Below are 25,743 nucleotides of genomic sequence, written 5' to 3'. Positions count from 1 at the left end.
GGCCCATGCTGTATCCTTATCTGTTGTCTCTTGTTGTTTGTTTGTTTGTTTTTGAGCCCAGAAAGATCTTCTCACCTCTATGTTCAAACGATTTTTCACATGAGTGCTAAGAAAGCTCATTGGTGGAAAAGCAGCCTTCTCAAGAAATGGTGTCGGAGGACATTGATTTCCACATGCAGAGGACTGAAGGTGGACCCTATGGCACACCGGGTGCAAAAATTAACACCAACTGGACCGAAGAGCTAACCCCAAGTGCTAAAAGTATCATAGGCCTAAAAGAAAACATTGGCCACACTTTCATGACAGATTGGGCAATGCTTTCTGGGATATGACACCAAAAGCATAGGCAACAAAAGAAAATTAGATTCCTTGGATTACATCTAAATGACAGACACTTTTGTGCAGCAAAAAACACTGTGAACTGTGTGAAAAGATAACCCATGGATGAGGAAACATATTTGCAAATCATCTATCTGAAAAGAGGCTGATATCCGTCATATATCAAGAACAGCTAGAACAAAACAACAAGAAACCCAAAGAATCCCATTCACAATGCTCAGAAGACTCGAGTAGACGCGCCCCTAAAGAAGATATAGCAATGGCCAATAAGCATCTAAAATGATGGTCAAAATCACTCATCATAGGGAAACGCAAATCAAACCAATAATGTGATACCACACGTTAGGATGGATATGATAAACAAACAAGCATTGGTGAGACTAGAGGGAAGTAGGAATGCTCGAATATGATTGAAGGGAATGTAAAACCGTGAAGGAAAAGGGAAAATACTATGGCGTGTACCGGAAAAACTAGAAATAGAATGATCAGATGTTCCCGCAGTTGCATTTGTGGGTACCTACGAAAAAGAATGAGAAGGCATTAGTGGAAGAGAGATTTGTGAACCCATATTCATAGTAGCATTATTCACAACAGCGAAAATGTGGAAGCAACCCAAGGGTTCATGGACAGATGAATGAGAAAGCACACTGCAGTGCCTTCATACAGTGGAAGACTATTCAGCCTTCAAAAGGCAGGCACTTCTGGCCGGTGCGGTGGCTCAAGCCTGTAATCCCAGCATCTTGGAAGACCGAGGTGGGCGGATCACCTGAGGTCAGGAGTTCAAGGCCAGCCTGGCCAACTTGGTGAAACCCTGTCTCTACTGAAAATGCAAAAAATTAGCCGAGGGTGGTGGCGTGCCCCTATAGTCCCAGCTACTCGGGAGGCTGAGGCACAAGAATCGCTTGAACCCGGGAGGTGGAGGCTGCAGTGAGCCCAGATTGTGCCACTGCACTCCAGTCTGTGCCACAGAGTGAGACTCCATGTAAACACAACACAAAACAAAATGAAACAAAACCAAAAAACAAAAACAAAAACAAAACCAGACAGACACTTCTGACACAGGAGGCAACATGGATGAACCTTGAAGACATTATCGTCAGTGAAATAAATAAATCCCAAAAGGATAAACACGACCAGGCTCAGTGGCTCGCACCTGTAACCTCAGCACTTTGGGAGGCTGAGGCAGGCGGATCCCTTAAGGTCAGGAGTTCGAGAGCAGCCTGGCCAATATGGTGAAAGCTCCTCTCTATTAAAAATACAAAAATTAGCTGGGCGTGGTGGCGCACGCCTTTAATCCCAGGTACTCCGGAGACTGGGACACAAGAATCGCTCAGACCCGTGATATGGAGGTTGCAGTGAGCCGAGATCACGCCGCTGCACTCCAGCCTGGGTGACAGAGAAGTACTCTGTCTCCAAAAGAAAAAAAAAACATTCACCACGGCATGATTCCACTTCTATCAAGTGTCTAGAGTAGTTAAACTCACAGAGTTGCAAATTAGAATGGTGGCCCCCGGGGTGAGTGAGAGAGAGGAGTGGAGAGTTTGGTGAATGGTGCAATTTCCATTTTGAAAGATAAAACTGTTCTGGAGATGATGGCGGTGATGGTTGCTAAACAATGTGAATGTACTTAATGTCATTCAACTGCCAACTGAAAAGTAGTGGAAATTGTCGTGTTTATAGTGGCCATTCTAGATGAAATCATATATATTTATAACTTTTAGTATTGATACGTGGTATATTTTCCCATAATAAAAGATGAAAATGAAAGCAGTTGGATCTTTAAAAAGAAAAGAAAGAGGCGAATAATGAAGGGGGTGGGTCGCCCCTTCACAGCTGTGGGTGTTTCTCGTTGGGTGGAACGAGAGACTTGGAAAAGGAAAAGACACAAAGTGAAGAGAAAGAAATAAGGGGACCCAGGGGACCAGCGTTCAGCAGATGGAGGATCCCACTGGCTTCTGAGTTCCCTTAGTATTTATTGATTACTTATCGGTGTTTTTCAGAGAGGGGGATGTGTCATGGTCACAAGACAATAGTGGGGAGAGGGTCAGCAGACAAACACGTGAACAAAGGCCTTTGCATCATAGACAAGGTAAAGAATCAAGTGCTGTGCTTTAGAAATGCATAGACATAAACATTTCAATGCTTTGTTAAGCAGTACTGCCGCCCACATGTCTCACCTCCAGCCCTAAGGCAGTTTTTCCCTATCTCAGTAGATGGAACGTACAATTGGGTTTCATACCGAGACCTTCCATTGCCCAGGGACAGGCAGGAGACAGATGCCTTTGTCTTGTCTCAACTGCAAGAGGTATGCCTTCCTCTTATACTAATCCTCCTCAGCACAGACCCTTTACGGGTGTCGGGCTGGGGGACGGTCAGGTCTTTCCCTTCCCACGAGGCCATATTTCAGACTATCACATGAGGAGAAACCTTGGACAATACCTGGCTTTCCTAGGCAGAGGTCCCTGCGGCCTTCCGCAGTTTTTGTGTCCCTGGGTACTTGAGATTAGGGAGTGGTGATGACTCTTAAGGAGCATGCTGCCTTCAAGCATTTGTTTAACAAAGCACACCTTGCACAACCCTTAATCCATTTAACCTTGAGTTTGACACAGCACATGTTTTAGAGAGCACGGGGTTGGGGGTAAGGTCACAGATTAACAGCATCTCAAGGCGGAAGAATTTTTCTTAATACAGAACAAAATGGAGTCTCTTATGTCTACTTCTTTCTATACAGACATATTAACAATCTGATCTCTCTTGCTTTTCCCCACAAATAATACACACAAGCTCCCTCCTGATGACAGGAAGAGCCCCAAAGCTTCTGTGGACACTCACTTTTCTCTTCTTCCTGCATTCTTATGAGGAAATCTGTAGAGATTGGGGAACTTGGGCGACTGTGGCTAATGAGGAGCTCTGTGCCTTGAGCCCCCCAGGCCATAGAATAGTCAATACTCAGTCTGTGCCTCCAGCCCTGCAGTGTGAGGTTCCAGTCCTGTGGGCTCCACACCCGTCACCTGTATCAGGAGGCTCATGTCTCACCCTGTCTTCTTGCCAGCCTTGAGGACGGAGTCTGAGCCTCCATCGTGCACCACGCAGGGAGGACAGTGGACCTGTTCTCTGTGGTCATGGCCCAGCAGAGGGGAAGGGCAGTTCAGTGAGTGCTCAGGGACGGACGGTCGGGAGCCTTGCTTTGTTTCCTCATCCTCAGGACAAACAGGACAGTGCGGTGGGCAGGTGGGAGGAGACCAAGGTGCAAACTCTCCGCTCAGCAGACTGTGGAGTTTCTGTTCTTGCTTGTGGTGGGGGGTCTCAGAAATCTTCTTCAAAATTTTGCCTTCCTCCCCCACTGCTTGTCCTTTTCATAGACGCCTCACCCATGATAGCAGGGAATGACTCCCTCTTAACTAATCCATAAGAACAACAAAAAGATGATGAAGGTGATGATGAGGATAAAGAGGCTGAAGACAGACACCGGGGCATCATGAACCCTTACTGAGGCCTTCGTAAAGGCCAGGCTCTGAGCTCTGTGGTCTATGCAGCTTGTTTCATTTCAGCTGCGTAGTCTCCCAGTTATTAGTGCACACTTCATGCTGATTTTACGGACTAGAAAAGGAGCAACGCATTTTCATAGAACTTGTACCAGATCATGAAGTCAAAAAGGGTGAAGTCCAATTTGAACCAGGCAGTCAAAGTCCAGACACATGGCATTTGGCCAGTCCTCTCCCTGCATCCAACCTGCCCTCCCAAATCCTTGTCCCTCAGGCCGATGCCCCTGCTCACTGTGCCCTTCCCTTTGGGGGTTCCTCGTAGACCACACCTAGGCCAGTGGGTGCCACAATCACTGTGTCAAGTAGAGAAAGGGCAGCTGAGATGACATCAGAGGTTCCAGAAAACATGGGCACAGGATCATTCGGGACACATCTCTCTCTTGCCCCTGTTCCTGGCTTTCCTTACCGCTCTCGACTTCCTCAAAGGAGTCATCAATTCGGAGTTTGGCTTCCATTCCTATTGAGGAAGCTGGAAACCATTTCAAAAAATGCTCCTCAGGTGTGCCTGTGGTCAAGAACTCTGAGCTCTGCTTACAACTTTTGGAAACTGGGCGCGGTGGCTCACGCCTGTAATCCCAGCCCTTTGGGAGGCTGAGGCGGGCGAATCACAAGGTCAGGTGTTGGAGACCAGCCTGGACAACATGGTGAAACCCCGTCTCTACTAAAAATAGAAAAAAATGAGCCGGGCATAGTGGCGGGCGCCTGTCATCTCAGCTACTCGGCAGGTTGAGGCAGGAGAATAGCTTGAACCTGGGATGCGGAGGTTGCAGTGAGCCGAGATCACTCCACTGCACTCCAGTCTGGGCAATGGAAAGACTCCGTCTCAAAAAAGCAAAACCAAAACCAAAACCAAAACAACAACTTTTGGAGAGTTGGAAGACCATGAAGTCTAGTACCCGGGACTCAGAGTCTGGCCATGAATTTGGAATACCATCCTTTCTACTTCTCTGTATGGCAAGGGGTGAGAGGTCCATCCTCTGAGACTCAGCACTCTCATCTGAGCTGATTTCGAGTTGATCCAATGGAAGCGAGCGATGATGAAACCGATCGTGGGTGCCCGCTGCGTGATCTCTCTGTGATGGATGCATAAAGTCAAGGCAAATTGAATTTTAGGTACATTCGTGACTATTTTCAGCTTCAACTCCATGCAATTCAACGGAAATATCCCCTGACCTGCAGTTCTGCTTTCCCTGCATTCCAGACGGGACATTTTCTTTTGCCCTTATCTCAGAAATTACTGAGTATTGTGAGAGGAACAAGTGAGTCTCTTTTCTTTCTGATGCCCCAGAGCCTATATCTTGCTTGGCACAGAAGAGATGGCAAAAGTAACAATCTATGTTAACTCTTGAATTGACACTTCCTTGGTTCGCAAATATTGGCTGTCATCGGTGTGACTTCGACTTACTTGATTCTTTTTGTTTTTTGTTTTTTCAGACAGAGTTTTTCTCCTGTTGCCCAGGCTGGAGTGCAGTGGTGTGATCTCGGCTCACCGTAGCCTCTGCCTCCCAGGTTCAAGCCATTCTCCCGCCTCAGCCTCCCGAGTAGCTGGGACTACAGGCACGCGCCGCCATACCGGGCGAAGTTTTTGTATTTTTAGTAGAGGCGGGGTTTCACCATGTTGGCCAGGCTGGTCTTGATCTCCTGACCCCGTGATCCGCCCTCCTCGGCCTCCCAAAGTGCTGGGATTACAGGAGTGAGCCACCGCGTCCGGCCGAACTTTCTGATGAAAACTCTAAGTCCACCTAAGCTAAGGACAGGAGTTATAGCTTACGTGAATTTTCAAAGAAGACTCACCGATTTGAGGAAGCAATTACTCTCTTGAAGGAGAAAAGTCAGAAAACGTAATGATGAAATCACTAGGACCTAACCGGCATGTGGAAATATTTTCTGCTTATGAACTATCAACTTTCATTTCATTTCCAGATGACATGGTCTCAGCTGTTATACAGTGTTTATAAATGTTCTAAATCAAGGGAATTTGTATCAATCTAGTAGCACAAAATAAAATATTTTATTTTATTAGTAATAACATCCTTCTAGGGTATTACAGATAACGTCACAAGGTTAACACCTTCTGTGACATTTTGTATACTCTTTGTGACATTGAGAGAAACATTCCCCTAGGATTTTATGAATAATGAGACACGCGGTGTACACACATGCTGTACACCACCTGTGCCATCAGGAGTAACATTCCCCTAGGATATTACGAATAATATCACAGCAGGTGTACACACGTGGTGTATACCCCATGTGACATTAGGAGGAACATGTCCCTAGGATATTAGGAATAGTATCACTGGCGTTGAATCCACATGATACACACCCCCAGCGACATGAAAAGTAACATCCTCCTAGGATATGACAAATAATATCACAGGGAGTACACCTCATGTGACATTAGGAGTGACATCCCCCGAGGATATATTGAATACTATCAGAGGGTGTAGATGCATTGTGACCTTAGTAGCAACACTCTTTAGGATATTACAAATCATCACACGGTGTACACGCATTGTGACATTGGTAGTAACGTCCCGCTACGATATGACGAGTAATATCACAGGCTGTACACCCCATGTGACAATAGTAGTAACATTCCCCTAGAATATGATGAATAATATCACAGGAGGTACAGCCCCTGTGATTTCTGAGTAACATTTCTATAGAATATTACAGGTTGTATCACTGTGTGAGTCTGTGTACACCCCGTGTGACATTAGGAGTAACGTCCCACAACACTACTACGAGTAATATCACAGGGTGAACACCCCCTGTGACATGAGGAGTAACATACTTTTAGGATATTATGAATGATATGACAAGGTGTACACGCCCTGTGACATTAGGAGCAATATCCGTCTAGGATATTAGGAACAATATCACAGGGAACACACCCCCTGTGACATTAGGATATTACGAATAATATCCCAAGGTGTACATGCATGGTGACATTAGTACTAATATCCCTCTGGTATACTGTGAATAATATCACAGGGTGTACATCCCTGTGACATTAGGAGTAACGTCCCCCTAGAATAGGACGAATAATATCACAGGGGGTACACACACTGTGACTTTAGGCGTATCACCGCCCTGGAATATGAGGAATACTGTCCCAGGGTATTAACCCCCTGTGACCTGAGGAGTAACACCCCGCTGGAATATTAGGAATCACATCACAGTGTGTACACCAACTGTGATCAATAAAATAAAATGCAGCATGGTAACTAGAGAAAATGAAGGAAGAAAATTAAAATTAAAATGTTAAAAAGACCAGTCTGGACAGCATAGGGAGACCGTGTCTCTACAAAAAAAAACTTAAAAATTAGCTGGGTGTGGTAGGATGCACCTGTGGTCCCAGCTACTCGGGAGGCTGAGGTGGGAGGATCCCTTGATCCTGGAAGTTGAGGCCACAGTGAGCCATGATCATGCCACTACACTCCAGTCTGAAAATACTTTTTTGTAAATACTACTAATTAGTAAATACTTTAGTATTTTTTAAATAGTAAGTCTTTTAATATTTACCGCTACTACCTAATTGCACAAAATCTGTCATTAATTAGTATTTTGTAATAGTTGTTTGCTAAGTACTGCTACTCAGGAAATATGTTAGCATTTTGTACGCAGTCTTTTGCTAAGTACTGCTACACAGTAAATACTTTCATATTATCAAAGTAGTCATTTGCTAAGTATGGCTATTAAGTAAATATTTTAGTATTCTGTATGTGGTCATTTGCTAAGTACTGATACTCAGTAAATGCTTTAGTATTTTGTGAGTAGATAATTACTAAGTAGTAGCACTTAGTAAAGACTTAGCAGCAGTATTTACAAACTAGTTGTTTCTAGCTCATAAGCAAAGGATAGCAAAACATTGAAGACAGGAAATACTTGTCCATTTGTACAGGTTTACAAGGTACATAGTTAATTCTCTGTCACGACTACAGTTTAAGTTTATGTAATGGGCACTCAGGAATCCTACTGCAAGCAAAAACCTATCTTCTGTCTCTTCTGCTCATGTGAAGGTATGCGGTTCCTTTGCAAACACTTAAGAAGACAGATGAAATTGGAATCACCAGGATGGTTTCCACCTGGCCTGTTAATTTATTCACTGGAAAGACATTTGTGTACATTTTCACGGGTTTCAAAAAGTCAAGTTTTTTTTGGTGGGGGGTATACATTTTGACATTGTTTTCCTAGGGGCTCTACAATGAATGTAAATCTATTCACCTTAAATTATTTTGTTTTTGAGACAGGGTCTTGCTGTGTTGCCCAGGCTGGCATACAGGGGAGCCATCACGGCTCACTGCCGCCTTGACCTCCCCAGGCTCAGGTGATCCTCCCACCTCAGCCTCCTGAGTAGCTTGGATTACAGCTGCGTGCCATCATGCCCAGCTAAGTTTTTTTCATTTCTTTCTTCTTTTTTCTTTTTTTTGTAGAGGTGGGGTCTCACTATGTCGCCCAGGCTGGTTTCCAACACCCGGGCTCAAGTGATTTGCCTGCCTCAGCCTCCCAAAGTGCTAAGATTATGGGTGTGAGTCACTGCACCTGGCCCTTAAATTATTTTTAAATCATAAAGTATCTCAAACATAAGGAGAATACTGAGCAACATAATACCTGTGCACCTGCCACCTCACTTTATCAAATCCTGGTATTACTTGCATGATGGCTTTTTCATACGAGTTTGGGACCAGCCTGGCCAACATGGAGAAACCCTATCCCTACCAAAGATGCAAAGAATGAACTGGGCATGGTGATGCACACCTGTGATCTTAGCTACTCAGGAGGCTGAGGCAGAAGGATCACTTGAGCTTGGGAGGCAGAGGTTGCAGTGAGCCAAGATCGCACCACTGCACTCCAGCCTGGGCGATAGAGAGAGAACCTGTGTCAAACAAACCAAAAAACCAGATTTTTTGAAGCTCCTTCACAAGTGATCTCAGCAGGAGATGGAAGTCAAGGACAATTTTAACTGCTGGAGAAAGATGTACCCTCACAGTAAAGGTGACCTCTGACTGACACAGTGTCTCTGTGCTCTAAATCAACAGAGAAAAGATTGGTAACTCCATTCACTGGTCTGATATTTCTGCCAACAGAATAGGATGAAGAGGCCCTTTGTCGTAGAGGTGTTCATTGCACCCAAACCTTTACCCCGCAGCTGCTTCTTAGAGCTCAGTGCTGAGCGGAGTAGAGAACTCACCTGAACTTCAGATCAGCCTGTGGACGGAGCTCCATTCACAGGATAAGCAGTAGCTGAGCTCTGAAGGATGAAAGCCCATGTCTGATGTCTGTTGCCCCCTCCTCCCCATCCCCCGCCTCCTCCATTCATTCGTTCAACACACATGGACTGTGTCCTGTGATGCAGGCACTGTGTTAGACAACAGGAACCAGAAGATGACGCCAACAGAGTCCTGGCCTCAAGAAGGTCACTTTCCTTGATAGGAAGGAGGGCACAGAGACCCGCGCCTGTAGGCCCAGCTATATAGGAGGCAGAGGCAGGAGGATCACTGGAGCCCAGGAGTTAGAGGCTGCAGTGAGCTATGATCATACCACTGCACTATAAACTGGGCAACAGAGCAAGACTCTGTCTCAAACCTATATATAATATGTGTGTGTATATACATGTATACACACACATATATATATACACATATATGTATATATTCATATATATATATGTATATACCCTTGATAGGGAGGAGACAGACATATGTGACAACCTATGTCCAGAACCAGCTAGCCTGCAACTGTGACTTTTTTTCTTTTTTTGTAGACAGAGCCTCACTTTGCAGCCCAGGCTGGAGTGCAGTGGCACAATCTCTACTCACTGCAAATTCCAACTCCCAGGTTCAAGTGATTCTAGTGCCTCTGCCTCCCCAGAAGCTGGGATTGCAGGTGCTTGCCACCACACTCGGCTAATTTTTGTTTTTTTTTTTTTAGTGGAGACGGGGTTTCACCAAGTTGGCCAGCCTGGTCTCAATCTCCTGACCTCAAGTGATCTGCCCACCTTGGCCTCCTAAATTGCCGGGATTACAGACGTGAGCCACTGCGCCCGGCTGGAACTGTGACTTTCTACTTGGAATGGAGCTCCCTTTCCAGCACCAAAATGTGTCTTTCCCACAGCTCATTCCTTTGGAATTTGACTTCGCAAATTCTTTGTGCAAAACATCTAACTTCTATTTCTATAACTGAACTTGATTTGAATTCCCATTGTGCTGGGTATCAGAATCTTAATTATGTCAGGTAATTAAGCAACCTCTTCTCCCTTCTTACCATAGGCTGGGGGAGAGTCGAGGCCCCAGACGGGACTGGAGTATTCTCAGTCCGAATAGTGAACGGAGAGTCATCCTCAATCCTCTCTACTCTGGTGGTCTTGAGAGGCCACTGCTACCTCCTCCTGGTCCTGACCTTGAGGCTTCTCAGCACTGGCTTTCTCTGAATTCCTTCTGTGCACAAGTAAATCATTCAGCTTCTTCCTGAACCAATAAGGATTTCTCACCGAGATAATCCTGTTCCGTGGTTACTCTACTGTTACTGAACCATGCTTGACCCAGAGGGGAACTCTGCAAAGCTCACCACCTCCCCCAGCTTCCCCAGGGAGAAAGACACACACACCCTCTCCTCTGAGACCTCCAAACCTATGTGGGTGTCTGTCATCACTGCCACTCCTGCCTCGTACCCGTGCACACCCAAGGACTGTGTTTGGTGAGGCAGATGCATTGATGTCTAAGCGTTCTTGCATCCTTAACTTTGAAACCGTAAAAGCATATTCTTTTCTTTGATCTCTGGATGTTTCATTTTGTTTTTGGTCATCTCCCTCTTTCGATGCCTCCTGCAACGAATTGTATGTGGGAGGAAGGGAGAGGCAAACATGTACAGGGACACAGAGGTATCCTGGGAGAAACTGTGACTCATACTATAAAATATTAATCACACTCACTTATATAGCACCTTGTACTTCATTTATATTTATTTATTTATTTATTTATTTATTGAGGCAGAGTCTCTCTGTCACCCAGGCTGGAGTGCAGTGGCGCTATCTCAGCTCACTGCAACCTCCACCTCCCGGGTTCAAGCAATTCTTCTGCCTCTGCCTCCTGAGTAGCTGGGACTTCAGGCGCCTGACACCACGCAGGACTATTTTTTTTATTTTTATTTTTTAGTAGAGACAGTGTTTCACCATGTTGGGCCTCAAACTCCTGACCTTAAGTGATCTGCAAGCTTCGGCCTCCCAAAGTGCTGGGATTACAGGCATGAGCCACCACACCCAGCCAAAACATGTATTTCTCATGGAATAATTTCATGCACTAGAGCAAGCTAATTGGGAAAGTCAATAGCAAGGAACAGTAGCAATCGTTTATGAGATAGTGATTAGGTGCTGATACTTGATGCACAGTCATAGTCCCATTTAATTCTTCAAGTGAGATTCTCACTTCGGGAATTTACTATTAGCCATTTTCCAAATAAGAGATAGAGACGAGCGAGTCTCTGTCTCTGGTGCAAGGAGATTGGTGCAGTCTGTGAATGGCAAAAGTGGATATGTACCCAGATGTGTCTCAAGTCCAAATTCCAACTCATCATTTCCTTAAATGTGGTCTATTCTGCCAGGCTGGATAAGGGAAGTGGTTCTGCTTCCAATCTTAATATGTGACAGATGAGGCAATCTAAACCAAAGTCTTCTTGAGTTTGGTCAAACCATATGCTGCCAAGGCGTGAATGCAAATAGCAAATAACTGTAACGAGCCATCCCAACTATGCCACAACTCACACAACTCAAAGGCAAGGGAATCCCAGGCGACAAGGTCCAGGAACAGCCACTCTGGGGAGTCTGCCACCTCTGATATTGCTCCCGTGGCACACACAGTGCCCCATCTGCCTCCAGACCTGCGCTGAAGGAATGGGGGGCAGGGGCAAGCTTTGTAGGTGTGGGTGATCCAATGGCCACTTGAGGTCTCTCAAACAAGGACCCTGTAGATGATGTTCATGGGCCAAACGGAATGCACATCTGCCCCGAAATGTGTTTCTTTTCTTTTTTCTTTTTTTTTTTTTTTTGTTGAGACAGGGTCTTGCTCTGTTGCCCAGACTGGAGTGTAGTGGTGCAGTCTTGGCTCACTGCAACCTCCACCTACTGGGTTCAAGTAATTCTTCTGCCTCAAGCCTCCCAAGTAGCTGGAATCACAGGCATGTGTCACCACGCCTGGCTTGTTTTTGGTATTTTAGTAGAGACGGGGCTGGTCTCGAGCTCCGGGCCTCAAGTGATTCACCCACCTCAGCCTCCCAAAGTGCTGGGATTACAGGAATGAGCCACCGTGCCCAGCCTTGTTTCTTTCTAAATGACGCTTCCTTTTTGTCTTTACAGTTCCTTCTACAAAAAACACTGCCATGGCACAGGGGCTTATGCCTATAATCCCAGCATTTGGAGAGCCCAAGGCCAGCGGATCACTTGAGCCCAGGAGTTCGAGACCAGCCTGGGTTAACTTAGTGAGACCCCAGCTCTACGAAAAATTTAAAAATTAGCCAGCCATGGTGGCATGCACCTGTGGTCCCAGCTATTCGCGAGGCTGAGGTGGGAGGATCACTTGAGCCCAGGAGTTCCAGGCTACAGTGAAGTATGATCTGGCCACTGCACTCCGGCCTGGGCAACGGAGCAAAGTGCCGTCTTAGAATAAAATACTTTTTAAATAAACTAAAAGCAAAACAATGGGCCAGGTGTGGGTGGCTCTATGTGTAATCCCAGCACTTTGGGAGGCCAGGTGAGGCAGAACAGGGAATGAGGGGAACCAAGGCTTAAGGCATAAACAAAAGAACAGCAGATGCAGCCAGTTCTAGGCAAGATTAGGCAGCATAGAGGCCACGTGTGCATCCCGTCAATCAGAGGCTGATTGACGGCGGGGGCAGGAGGGCGAGGGGGGAGGGTGACAGCCTCTGATTGACGGCGGGGGCGGGGGTGGTGGTGCGCAAGTCTCCATTTCAGCCTCTGATTGGTCACAGGCCAATCCTTCAGAGGGTGTAACCAATCGGAGGCCTCTAACGGGCACCTAGGGGCGTTATCTAATTCTTCCAGTTTAATAAAAATCCTAATGTGGGCTATTGAGCCGTTTGCTCTATCCCGCTCATGCTGTGTGAATTGTACTTTCGCTTCAATAAATCTGTCTCTTCCTTACTCCGGTTTTTTCTTTTGTTTCTTTTCGTTGCTTTGATCTTTTGTTACTTTGTGCATTTTGTTCAATTCTTTGTTCAACACGCCAAGAACCTGGGCAATCCACGGTCAAGACCTTCCATCCAGTAACAGAGGCAGCACGATCCCTTGATGCCAGGAGTTCGAGACCAGCTGGGGCAACAAAGTGAGACCCTGTGTCTACCATCTGTCTGTCTATCTATCTGTCTGTCTATTTTTTTTTTTTTTTTTAATTATCTGGGCATGGTGGTGCATGCCTGTGGTCTCAGCTACTCCTCAGGCTGAGGTGGGAAGACCGTCTGAGCCTGGGAGTTGAGGCTGCACTGAGCTATGATGGCACAACTGCACTCCAACCTCGGTGACAAAGCGAGATCCTGTCTCTAAATTAAATTAAAAACAATACCACCAAAACAACAGCAGGTTGGGCGGTGGTGTCTCACGCCTATAATCAGAGCACTTTGGGAGGTCGAAATGGAAGACCGTGTGAAGCCAGGAGTTCGAGAGCAGCCTGGGCAACAGAAACCTCACCTCTACAAAAAATATAACTGGCCTTGGTGGCGGGCGCCTGTAATCCTAGCTACTTGGGAGGCTGAGGCAGGGGGATTGCTTGAGTCCCAGAGGTTGAGGTTGCAGTGAGCTGAGATCCCGCCGTTACACTCCAGCCTGGATGACAAACTGAGATCCCATCCAAAAAAAGCCAGTGCCCCGCTGAGTTTTTCCTGAAACGAGAAACCCTCGCCTGTAGCCAGGAGAAAAGTCCGCGAGCCAGCAAAAAACAAACTCGGCCAGGAAACAGATAACAAGGCCACCCTGGCGTGCCAGAAGACGACGCTGCGAGGCGGGTTCTTCTTCCTGGTCAGCGGTGATCGCTTCCGGGGTGGTGGCGAGGGAGGCGGAAGTGTGATGTTGTAGCAGGTGGCTGCTGTCTGTGGGCGGCTGTGGGAGGCTCCCGAGGTGGGGGGCTGGGCCAGGATGGCTGCAGCGGCAGCCAGGGCAGGGAGCGGGCCCTGGGCGGCCCAGAAGAAGCAGTTCCCGCCGGCGCTGCTGAGTTTCTTCATCTACAACCCGCGCTTCTGGCCGCGGGAAGGAGAGGTATGCGGAGGGGGCGGCGTCGGTGCTCCCCGGGGAGGTGGCCCTGTGGTTCTGCCCACCTCGAGCGGCACTGACCTAGCCTGCGTTGTGCCAGTTGCGAGCCCGGGCGGGGGGCTGCGGCGGGGTCTTGACAGCAGGCGGGGACCGCTTGAGGTCCTGGGTCCACGCTTGTCTGTGGAATAAAGCCCCGTCAGGTCTGGTATCACTCCACACCCCAGGTTGAGGCTGTTTGCGCTTTGCTTTGCGTCAGTTCTGGGAAACTAAAATTGAACTTGCCTTTGTTAAGTGGGTAGTCCCCAACTAGAAGCGTGGAAGCAGAGTGGCAGACGCTAGCCTTCAAATGATACAAGCCTGGAGGACCCTGTAAAAGTTTTCACCGAAATGAGGAAATTAATTCCGGGGCGTGTGTGTGTGTGTGTGTGTGTGTGTGGTTTTTCTGAGGTGGGGACGGCGACTTTCTCAAAGGATGTCCGGAGCTGTGTTTCATTACCAGCAAGTCAGAGTTCTTTTAAAGACTGTCCAGGCTGGGCGCCCTGACTCGCGCCTGTAATCCCAGCACTTTAGGAGGCGGAGATGGGAGGAGTACTTGGGGCCAGGTGTTCCAGACCAGCCTGGGCAACATAGCAAGACCCCCAGCTCTACCAAAAAAAATAATAATAATCGGAAAATGAGCCAGGCGTGGTGGCACGCACCTGTATTTCCATCTACTCAGGAGGCTGAGGACAGAGGATCGCTTGAGCCCAAGTGATGGAGGCTGCAGGTGAGCTGTAATTGGGCCACTGCACTACAGCCTGAGTGACAGAGACCCCATCTCCAGAAAATGAAAAAGAAAAAAAAAAAAAACTCGTCAGTTCAAATGCCTGGGAACTGGCTGGATTTAATTTTCAGGGAGCTATGTGTCTGCAGATGTGCACACCTTTATTTCTTACAAGCATTGGTGTATTACAAATTAGCACTAGGAAAGAAATCTGGAGACTTGAGTTTTCATAAAAATTACCTGGTGCTCCTTCAGATGTGACTTATTGACTATCGAAATTGCCTTTCTGACTGGTGGGCAGTATTTGCACAATGATGAGATAATTCCTGTTCTTCTTCTTTTAAATAGAGACAAGGTCTCACGGTGTTGCCCAGGCTGGTCTTGAACTCCTGAGCTCAGGTGATCCTCTCTTCTCGGCCTCTCAAAGTGCCAGAATTACAATTCCTGTTTTTCTAAAACCGGTTTTTCTTTTGTTTTGTCATGAGCATGTGCGCCACAAGAGGTCGACACTGAACTTAGCGTTTTCAGTAGCTAAGATGAAATGTTTCTCTTCATGATGTGCTTCTCTTTCCTCAGTTTCAGGAGGAAAATAAGATTTGATTTTATCATCCAAATGAGGTAGAAGAGAAGAGGCCGGGCGCGGGGGCTCAAGCCTGTAATCCCAGCACTTTGGGAGGCTGAGGCGGACGGATCACGAGATCAGGAGATGTAGACCACCCTGGCTAACAAAATGAAACTATGTCTCTACTAAAAATACAAAGAAATTAGCCAGGCGTGGTGGCGGGCGTCTTTAGTCCCAGCTACTCGGGAGGCTGAGGCAGGAGAATGGTGTGAACCCGGGAGGCGGAGGTTGCAGTGAGCGGAGATTGCACCACTGCACTCCAGCCTGGGCGACAGAGTGAGACTCCGTCTCCAAAAAAAAAAAAAAAGAAAAAAAAAAACAGAAAAAGAATGAGAAGAGAGAAGATTAGAAATGTCGGATTGTGTGAAGCCATTGTACAGTTTACAAGGTAATACCTCTAAGCGTGCCTTTTAGAGTTCAGTGAATTCTTAAAACTGCTGCTGGAGAATTGTCCCAAAGATAATTTTTTCACCTTTGTAAGACCTTTAGCCCATCAAAACCTGCAAAATCTTTACATACACAGAAGAACAGACAGTTCTTTAATGAACCAGAAGGAAATTTCTGGATGGTCATGATATTTACATACACAGTGTATCTTTCTGAAATTGTATGGTGAAGTTACGGGTGATCTTTGCTATTCAGAATTTAGGAAAGTTCTCTGGCTGTTGCATCCAAATAAAATTACAATAAAATTGGTTGCAATTTTAAAATCAAGTTCTTCCTATTTGCTTTATTCGTTCTTGGGGCTGCTTTAAGAAGCTGTGTGTCTGGTGCTGTCGCATGTTCAAAATTTTTAAACTAAGGCAAAATAAAAAACATGGTCTAATGAATTCATTGTATAAATTGAGTATATCAAACTTTGTGGGTTGTTCGGAATCCTATAATTGAAAAACAGTAAAGATGGAAACAAGTTATTGAATATCAAGAGGAGGAGTTGTTGGTAATGTGTCATTGTTTGTTTATTTATTTTTTTTAAATGTATTGATTAGTATGTTGAATGCCTTACTTGGTCGGATTTAAACTAGGTGGCTTTTGCGGAAGTTTCTCGGGGTATATAGCAAAGGTTTATGTTTATCATTTACACTAGCACAATCTTTTAAAAATATATATGCACCCTATCTCACTAATAGCTTCTATTCTTCATCTATATTGAAAGCCCTCCTCTACTAAGGCTTACTGATTCACAAATTAGAATGTAAACACTTCTGGCTGGGAACAGTGATTCACACCTGTAATCCTAGTACTTTGGGAGGCCGAGGTGAGGTGGGCCGATCACTTGAGGTCAGGGGTTCAAGACCAGCCTGGCCAATATGGCGGAACCCTGTCTGTACTAAAACTACAACAACTGGCCAGGGATGGTGGCACACAGCTGTCATCCCGGCTACTCGGGAGGCTGAGGCAGGGGAATCTCTTGAACCAGGGAAGCAAACGTTGCAGTGAGCCAAGATTCCACCACTGCACTCCAACCTGGACAACAGAGCAAGACTCCCATCTCAAAGAAAAAAAAAGAACAGAAACACTTTTTTTCAGCACACGACTATGGTGCTGAAACAAAGTTTATAAACATTATACTGTTTGGCCAAGAGTCAGTGTACCTTTGCCGTCTATCCAGTGGACATTGATTTTCCCTTGAATTCAGATGTGTGCTGTGTTTTCGTGTTTGCAGGACAAGGTTTATAGTTCGCTGCCGCAGCAGTGCTACAGCATGTACAAGGTAAGCATGGCATTCTTTTTGAACTGAGAGTCCAGCCACTTACCCCTATTTCTAGGCTCCACGGGTGTTTAAAGAGAAATCTGTAAATGACTGCAAAGTGACTCTATCTTAGAGAAGAAAATAATGAGACCTTTGAAACAGGTAGTGAGGTTTATGCCTACATTTATTCAGTAAGTATTGAACTCCCTTCTCTTTTCTCAGCCTTATAGTAGGAATGTGTCCCCAATGATGAAAAAGTGTGTCTATGCGCTCAAGGAACGTACAGAATGCAGATAATTTTATGATGTAAAAAGTTCAGTGAGGCAGGGCACAGTGGATCACACCTGTAATTTCAGCATTCTGGGAGGCTAAGGCGGGAGGATTGCTTGAGCCCAGGAGTTCAGGACCAGTCTGGGCAATATAGCAAGATGTCATCTCTACAAAAAAATTTTATAAAAGTTAGCCAGGTATCATGATGCATGCCTCTACTGCCAGCTACCTGGGAGGCTGAGGTGGGAGGATCACTTTAGCCTCAGAGGTGGAGGTTGCAGTGAACTTTGATTGTGCCACTGCCCTCTACCCTGGGCAACAGAGTGAGATTCCATCTTAAAAAAAAAAAAAAAAAAGATGGTGATTCCATTCATTCAGTGAAAACTGAAAAATGACAAAAATGTGGATGATATTCTGAATGTAAATTGAAATTCAGGGTAAGTTGAAATTTTTGAAAGATGCCTAGAGCAATTAGGTGGTTTCATAAATAAAACAGCATCACATAACAGTATTTTTTGTAACATATTTTTAACTTAAGTTTTGTCATGTAAATATTCTCTGTATTGAAAAGAACTGGGAGATTTAATAAGCTGAATTAATAATTCCCCAGAGCCTATATCTTGCCTGGCATAGAGGAGAGAGCAAAAGTAAAAATCTATGTTAATTATTGAATTGACGCTTCCTTGGTTCACAAAAATTGGCTGTCATAAGTGTGACTTTGACTTACTTGATCCCTCTTGTTTTTTGTTTTTTGAGACGGAGTTTTGCTCTTGTTGCCCAGGCTGCAGTGCAGTGGTGTGATCTCGGCTCACCGTAGCCTCTGCCTCCCAGGTTCAAGCCATTCTCCCGTCTCAGCCTCCTGAGTAGCTGGGACTACAGGTGCGTGCCACCGTACCAGGTGAAGTTTTTGAATTTTTAGTAGAGGCAGGGTCTCACCATGTTGGCCAGGATGGTCTTGATCTCCTGACCTCCATGATCCGCCCTCCTCGGCCTCCCAAAGTGCTGGGATTACAGGTGTGAGCCACCGCGTCCGGCCAAACTTTCTGATGAAAACTCTTAAGTCCTCCTAAGCTAAGGACAGGAGTTATAGCTTACATGAAGTTTAAAGCCAGACCCACCGATTTGAGGAAGCAATTACTCTCTTGAAGGAGAAAAGTCAGAAAACATAACGATGAAATCACTAGGACCTAACTGGCATGTGGAATGATTTTCTGCTTATGAACTATCCACTTTAATTTCATTTCCAGATGGCATGGTCTCAGCTGTTATACAGTGTTTATAAATGTTCTAAATCAAGGGAATTTGTATCAACCTTCTAGACTAAAATATTTGAGTTCTTAATTTGCTTTAATTAGGATAACCTTTTTCTTCAAGTGAAGAGAATCGTATTTTTACGTAGTTTTTTTCAGAAAAGATAGGCTGTATTTTCTAGCAGTTACAAATTTGTTATGTATGATGATCTCGTTCTTGGAACATTCTTGAATCTAACGTCTCTAAGGTGTGTACAGGAAGAAATGAATAACACAGAAATCAAAGATGAAAGCATTAGAAGACAATTGAGTCTGTCAGAACTGCAAAATATTGCTGAGTGTGGATTGCTCAGAAATCTGAGAACATGACTTGTGAATTGCTTCTATTCAAAATGCAGACACAATGCCGGGGTTTGTTTATTTGTTTCCGATTTTTCAACACTCTTTTCTAGGCAAAAGATGTCCAAACTATGCAGACCCACAGAATCTAACAGATGTCTCTCTATTCCTCCTCCTAGAACTCTCAGGGGATCCAGAACTGCAGCCGGTCCTCGCTGGGCTGTTCCTGCCCATGTGCCTGGTCACAGTGCTGGGGAACCTGCTCATCATCCTGGCCATCAGCGCTGACTCCCACCTCCACACCCCCATGTACTTCTTTCTCTCCAACCTGTCCTTGCCTGAAATCGGTTTCACCTCCACCACGGTCCCCCAGATGATTGTGGACATCCAATCTCACAGCAGAGTCATCTCCTCTGCAGGCTTGCCTGACACAGATGTCTCTTTGCCATTTTTGGAGGCACGGAAGAGAGACATGCTCCTGAGTGTGATGGCCTATGACCGGTTTGTAGCCATCTGTCACCCTCTATATCGTTCAGTCATCATGAGCCCGTGTTTCTGTGGCTTCCTAGTTTTGTTGTCTTTTTTTTTCTTCTCAGTCTTTTAGACTCCCAGCTGCACCACTTGATTGCCTTGCTAATGACCTACTTCAAGGATGTGGAAATTCCGAATTTCTTCTGTGATCCTTCTCAACTCCCCCATCTTGCATGTTGTGATGCCTTCACCAATAACATCATCATGTATTTCCCTGCCGCCATGTTTGCTTTTCTTCCCATCTCGGGGACCATTTTCTCTTACTCTAAAATTGTTTCCTCAATTCTGAGGGTTTCGTCGTCAGGTGGGAAAGTATAAAGCCCTCTCCACCTGTGGGTCTCACCTGTCAGCTGTTTGCTGAGTTTATGGAACAGGCGTTGGGGGGTACCTCAGTTGAGATGTGTCATCTTCCCCCAGAAAGGGTGCAGTACACGCACACGGTGTACACCCCATGTGACATTAGAAGTAACATCCCCCGAGGATATAATGAAGAATATCAGAGAGTCTAACTGCACGGGGACATGAGGAGTAACATCTCCTAAGGACAATACGAGTAATATCAAAGGGTGTACACTCATTGTGAAATTAGTAGTGACTTCCCGCAAGGATATTACGAATTTTATGACAGGGTCTACATGCCCTGTGACATTAGTAGTCACGTTTTCCTAGAATATTACGAAGAATATAAAAGGGTGCACAGGACCTGTGACTTACGAGTAATATTTCTAGAGAATATTAAACGTAACACCACTGTGGGTACACCCTGTGTGACATTAGCAATAACATCCCACAAAACTATAACGAAAAATTTGACAAGGTGTACACCCTCTGTGACATTAAAATCAACACTTCCCTGGAATATGACGATATTATCACAGAGTGTACATTCCCTGTGATATGAGGAGTGACATCTTCTAAGGATAATACGAGGAAATTGACAAGGTGGAGAAACGGTGTGACACAAGGAGTGAGATCCCACTAGCATATTACGAATCATATCAAAGGGAACATACCTCATGTGACAATAGAAGTAACTTCTCATTAGGAGACTAACAAAAACAACCCAAGGTGTACACACATTTTGACATTCTTCTTTAGGCCCGCTAGGATATTGGGAATAAAACAAGAGTGTATAGAGTCCTGTGACATCAGGATTAACACTCCTCTACAATATTAGGAACATCGCAAGGTGTATACCAACAGTGACTTTAATAGTGACATCTTCCACAATACGGAAAATAATGTGCCAGGGGGTCAAACAAGAGTGGCAGAAGAGAACACCGTTTAAGAGTAATGGATTAATACACGCCGGCGATGAGAGGAGTAATATCAACGATCTCCCCCCCCCGGATACTACGATTCACATCGTAGGGGGGCGAGGGAACACCCTGCGAAGCGTGGAGCAATAACACCCCGATTGGGGAGTGGGAGCCAGCCCCCTAGTCCCCCCCTGGCTCCCAGGAGCCCCCTCGCAGGGGGGTGAGGCACCCCCCGCGAGGCGGGGAGTGGGAGCCAGCCCCCTAGTCCCCCCCTGGCTCCCAGGAGCCCCCTCGCAGGGGGGTGAGGCACCCCCCGCGAGGCGGGGAGTGGGAGCCAGCCCCCTAGTCCCCCCCTGGCTCCCAGGAGCCGCGGTGGACTCACTGCCTCTTTAGCATATTGTGCGTCATATTATCTCCCCTCTGGAAATTATGAACTATTTCACAGATGGGTGTACACCCGTCTTTATTGGGAGGAATATCATCCTCTTGCTCTCTGAATATTAGGAACGGTATCATAGGGGTGTTTCTACTCCCTGCGGTATTGGGTGTCATATCCTCCTCTCCCGCGTTGCAGTTAGAAACAATATTAGTGGGGCGTGTCCACCTTCTGTGATATTTAAAGTAATATCATCCTCTTCCCTCCAGTATCATGGGTACAATATCCCTGGGGGGTGTACACTTTCTGTGATATATGTAGTCATATCACCCCCTCCGCCCTGGATTATCATGAAGGACCATCTCGCACGGGGGTGTACACTTCCTGTGATATTGGGAATAATATCCACTTCCCTGTCTCTGAATATTAGGAAAAATATCACAGGGTGGGTGTACACCTCCTGCTCTATTATGGGGAGTAATATCTGTCTATTATCGGGAGAAATATCATCCCCTCCCTTTCAGGATATTAATAACCATATCACAGGGTGGGTGAACACAGCCTGCGGTGCTGGAATTATTATCATCCTCTGCCCCTCGGGTTACTAGGAACAATATCACAGAAGAGGTGTACAGTCCCTGCGATATTGGGAGTAATATCATACGCTTCTCCCGTGAATATTAGGAGCAATATCACCGGGTGGCTGTACATTCATTGCTATGTTGGCAGTCACGTCATACTCCACCCGCTGGATATTAGGATCAGTGTCCCAGGGTGAGTGTACACCTACTGTGATATTAAAACTAATGTCATGCTCTCCATGCCTGGATATTAGGAACAATATCACAGGAAGGTGTCCACCCCCTGCGGTTTAGGAGTCATCATATTATGAATTATTAAACATCAGCCCCATTAATAATTATCAATGGTAATATTAATTAATAGTAGAACTTTATTAATCATTAATGATTATTTTAAAGATAGGATTCTGCATGATTAAAATTAATTCTTACTATTAATGTCATTTTTAATAATATTAGTTATTAATGTTATTAATCATTGTCTTATTACCAACATCACTTACGATGGATTTAAGTAACATTAATGACGGATATCATTATTTTATTATTAATATTGATATTGCTATTAATTATTAATAGTAATCATTAATATTTTTAATCCGCATGAAGTTTTACTGTCTCCACTGTAGTTATTAATATCGATGATTACTATTAATTGCTATTATATTTATTATTTATTAATATTAATAATTAATAAAACTGTTCCCGATATCCGTGGGGGAGAGGATATGACTCCCATTATCGCAGAAAGTGTACACCCCTCTAGGATGTGACTCCTAATAGTCAGGGGGTAGAGGATGACATGATGGAAAATATCGCACTGGGTGGACATCCCTCCTGTGATCCTGTTGCTGATCTCCAGGCGGGGAGTGGACGGTATGAATCCCACGAATCCAGAAGGTGTAGACCTCCCCGGTGATATTGTCCCTAATATCCAAAGGGAGGAAAATTATCGTCTCTTCCCCTGGATATTAGGGAGGCTATGAGAGGGGGAGGGTGTACATTCCCTGCGATATTCAATGTAATCTTATCCTCTCCCTCCCAGGGTATTAAGAACAATATGACAGGAGGGGTGTACACCCCCTGCGATATTGGGAGTCATATCATCCTGTCGCCCTGAGGAGAGAAGGCATCTCTCTTTCCGTCTCCTGTCTCTGAAGAGGAGGACGAAGTAAAAGTTGAAAAACAAGAGGAATGAAGCCAGTGGCAAGACCAGCCGGTGCCACTGATGAGCCGGCCTGAGGTGAAAAGATGAACCTCCCCCACCTCCACTCGAAGCACATGTGCTCTGAATCCACCACGAAAGACCCTTTCAGGTGGAACCTCTTAGAGTTGTAAGCCCTGAGAAAAGGGCCAGGAACTCTGTCTTCCTTCGGGGGGAGCTCCGCTCTTAAGACGCGTCTCCTGTCTCCTGGAGAGGATTAAAAGGAACATGGTCCTCCTGGAATCCGGTGTCTGAGGGGTTTGTCCGCGGCTCGTCCTGCTCCGCTTCTTGGTTCAACATGACCGGGAATTGAACCTGAGCCGTGGCAGTGAGCGTGCCGATTCCTAACCACCAGACCACCGGGGAACTTGGAACTTTGTGGGAAATAGATTGCCTGACATTAGAAGTGGCTCGGCCGTCAGAAGGAAGCCTGGACAGGTCCCTTGTTTCTCAGGTGTGGCACAAGGGAACTGGGAAAGGATACCTAGACCAGTTCCCATACATAGACACCTGGTGACGGCTGGTGCTAGAACCCCCACAGTGGCTTAAGAGAGCAGGCAGCAGCAATACTAGTAGCAAAGGGACAGATAGCTAAGGAAGGATCCTGCTCCACCCGCCCACGGAAATCAACTCCTCAAGTTCTGTTCGACCCAACATCAGAAGGTCCACTGCAGGAGATAGCACCAGTGATCCCAGTGGTGCCCTCCCCTTCCCAGGGAAAGAGGCTCCCCACTCTTGAGCCCACAGTGCTTGCGCCTCCGCAAGACAAGCCTATCCCTAGGCCATCCAGAGTAGACAAGAGAGGAAGTGAAGACTCGGGAGAAACCCCTCCCGTGGCAGCTGGTTGATGACCCAAAACCGGGATCCAAATGCCCCTGAGAGAGCAGCGGTATGCTGGGAGAGATGAGGATGGTCACGTGGTGGACAGGCGTGTTTTTCTCTACCAGCCCTTCACCTCTGCCGACCTTCTCCACTGGAAAAACAATAACCCGTCCTATCCCGAAAAGCCACAGGCTGGAATTGATTTGCTCCAAACTATTCTCCAGACCCACAACCCCACCTGGGCTGATCGCCACCAGTGGCTCATGTTCCTCTTTCATAGAGATGAAAGGCGGAGGGTGCTCCAAGCAGCAACTGAGTGGCTAGAGGAACAGGCACCAGCTGATTCTCAAAACCCCCAAGAGTACGGAAGGACCCAGTTACCAGGAACCGACCCCCAGTGGGACCCAAATGAAAGAGAGGATATGCAAAGGCTAAACCGAGACAGGGAAGCTCTCTTGGAAGCATTCAAGAGGGGAGCTCAGAAGGCCACAAACGTTATCAAGGTCTCTGAGGTTATTCAGGGAAAAGAAGAAAGTCCAGCACAATTCTACCAGAGACTGTGTGAGGCCTACCGTATGTGTACTGGCTTTCATCCCCATAGCCCTGAAAATCAGCGCACGATTCACGTAGTTTGAGCCAGTCAGAGCGCAGAAGACATGTGAAGAAAACTGCAGAAACAGGCTGGCTTTGCAGGGATGAATACATCACAATTCTTAGAAATAGCTAAACAGGTGTTTGTAAACAGGGATGCAGTAAGCTGTAAGGAAAACCACAAAGAGAGTGAACGTCAGGCCCGGTGAAACACCGACCTGTTAGCTGCAGCAATCAGAGGGGACCCCCAGAGAGGCAAGGGAAGGGGGGCCCTGGGAAAGAAACTCAGCTTGGCTGTCAGAGTTGGCAGCGTGAGCAGTGTGCTTATTGAACAGAAATCGGACATTGGAAGAACAGATGCCCTCAGCTCAAAAGAAAACAAGGTGACTCAGAGCAAGAGGCCCCGGACAAGGAGGAAGGGGCCCAGCTCGACCTGGCAGAAGTAAGTGTTCTTGGACTGAGGGAGACCGGGCTCAAGGGTCCCCAAAGAGCCTGTGGACAGAATGACAGTCGGGGGTAGCGACGTTGATTTTCTTGTAGATAGCGGTGCTGAACATTCGGTAGTAACCGCCCCGGTCGCCCCCTTCTCCAAAGAGACTATTGACATCATCGGAGCCACGGGGGTTTCAGCAAAGCAAGCTGTCTGCTTGCCTCGGACTTGCACTGTAGGAGGACATAGAGTGATTCATCAGTTTTTGTCCGCGCCTGACTGTCCCTTGCCCTTGTTGGGAAGGGACTTGCTTAGCCAGCTGAGAGCCACTGTCTCTTTGACAGAGCACGGCTCTTTGCTGCTGAAGTGACCCGGAACGGGAAGCATTATGACCCTTACGGTCCCCCGAGAGGAGGAATAGAGACTTTTCTTAACTGAGCTGGGCCAAGAGAGAAGACCAGCTCTGGCTAAGCGGTGGCCAAGAGTAGGGGCGGAAGACAACCCTCCAGGGTTGGCAATCAACCAAGCCCCCAGACTCATAGAAGTGAAGCCTGGGGCCCAGCCGGTTAGGCAAAAACAGGACCCGGTCCCCGGAGAAGCTCTTCAAGGTATCCAGGTCCATCTCAAGCACCTAAGAACTTCTGGAATTCGAGTTCCTTCTCAGTCCCATGGAACACTCCCCTCCTGCCTGTTCCCAAGCCAGGGACCAAGGACTACAGGCCGGTACAGGATTTGCGCTTGCTTCATCAAGCTACAATGACTTTCCATCCAACACTACCTAACCCGTACACATTGTTGGGGTTGCTGCCAGCTGAGGACAGCTGGTTCACCTGCTTGGACCTGAAAGAAGCTTTCTTTCATATCAGA

General features: G+C 46.4%; 1 protein-coding gene across 3 annotated transcripts; it reads left to right on the top strand.

The window, feature by feature from the left end:
* Positions 1-13,338: 13,338 nt before the first annotated feature.
* LOC129041054 (olfactory receptor 7E24-like) lies at positions 13,339-19,831 on the top strand. 3 transcript variants are annotated; one of them, XM_054496195.2, is made up of 4 exons: positions 13,339-14,151; positions 17,197-17,244; positions 19,002-19,154; positions 19,262-19,831. In XM_054496195.2, the coding sequence occupies exons 1-3, from the start codon at positions 14,032-14,034 to the stop codon at positions 19,110-19,112; spliced, it is 279 nt and encodes a 92-aa protein (XP_054352170.1). In that variant the 5' UTR covers positions 13,339-14,031; the 3' UTR covers positions 19,113-19,154; positions 19,262-19,831. The 3 variants fall into 3 exon arrangements, with proteins under 3 accessions (XP_054352170.1, XP_054352166.1, XP_054352168.1); XM_054496191.2 differs by lacking the exons at positions 17,197-17,244; positions 19,002-19,154 and adding an exon at positions 15,485-15,918 and having other exon boundaries at positions 13,907-14,151; XM_054496193.2 differs by lacking the exon at positions 19,002-19,154 and having other exon boundaries at positions 13,915-14,151.
* The last annotated feature ends 5,912 nt before the right edge of the window (positions 19,832-25,743 follow it).

This window comes from Pongo pygmaeus, chromosome 6 (assembly GCF_028885625.2).
Source record: "Pongo pygmaeus isolate AG05252 chromosome 6, NHGRI_mPonPyg2-v2.0_pri, whole genome shotgun sequence".
In the NCBI taxonomy this organism is placed as follows: domain Eukaryota; kingdom Metazoa; phylum Chordata; class Mammalia; order Primates; family Hominidae; genus Pongo; species Pongo pygmaeus.
This window is presented reverse-complemented; position numbering and strand designations above follow the sequence as displayed.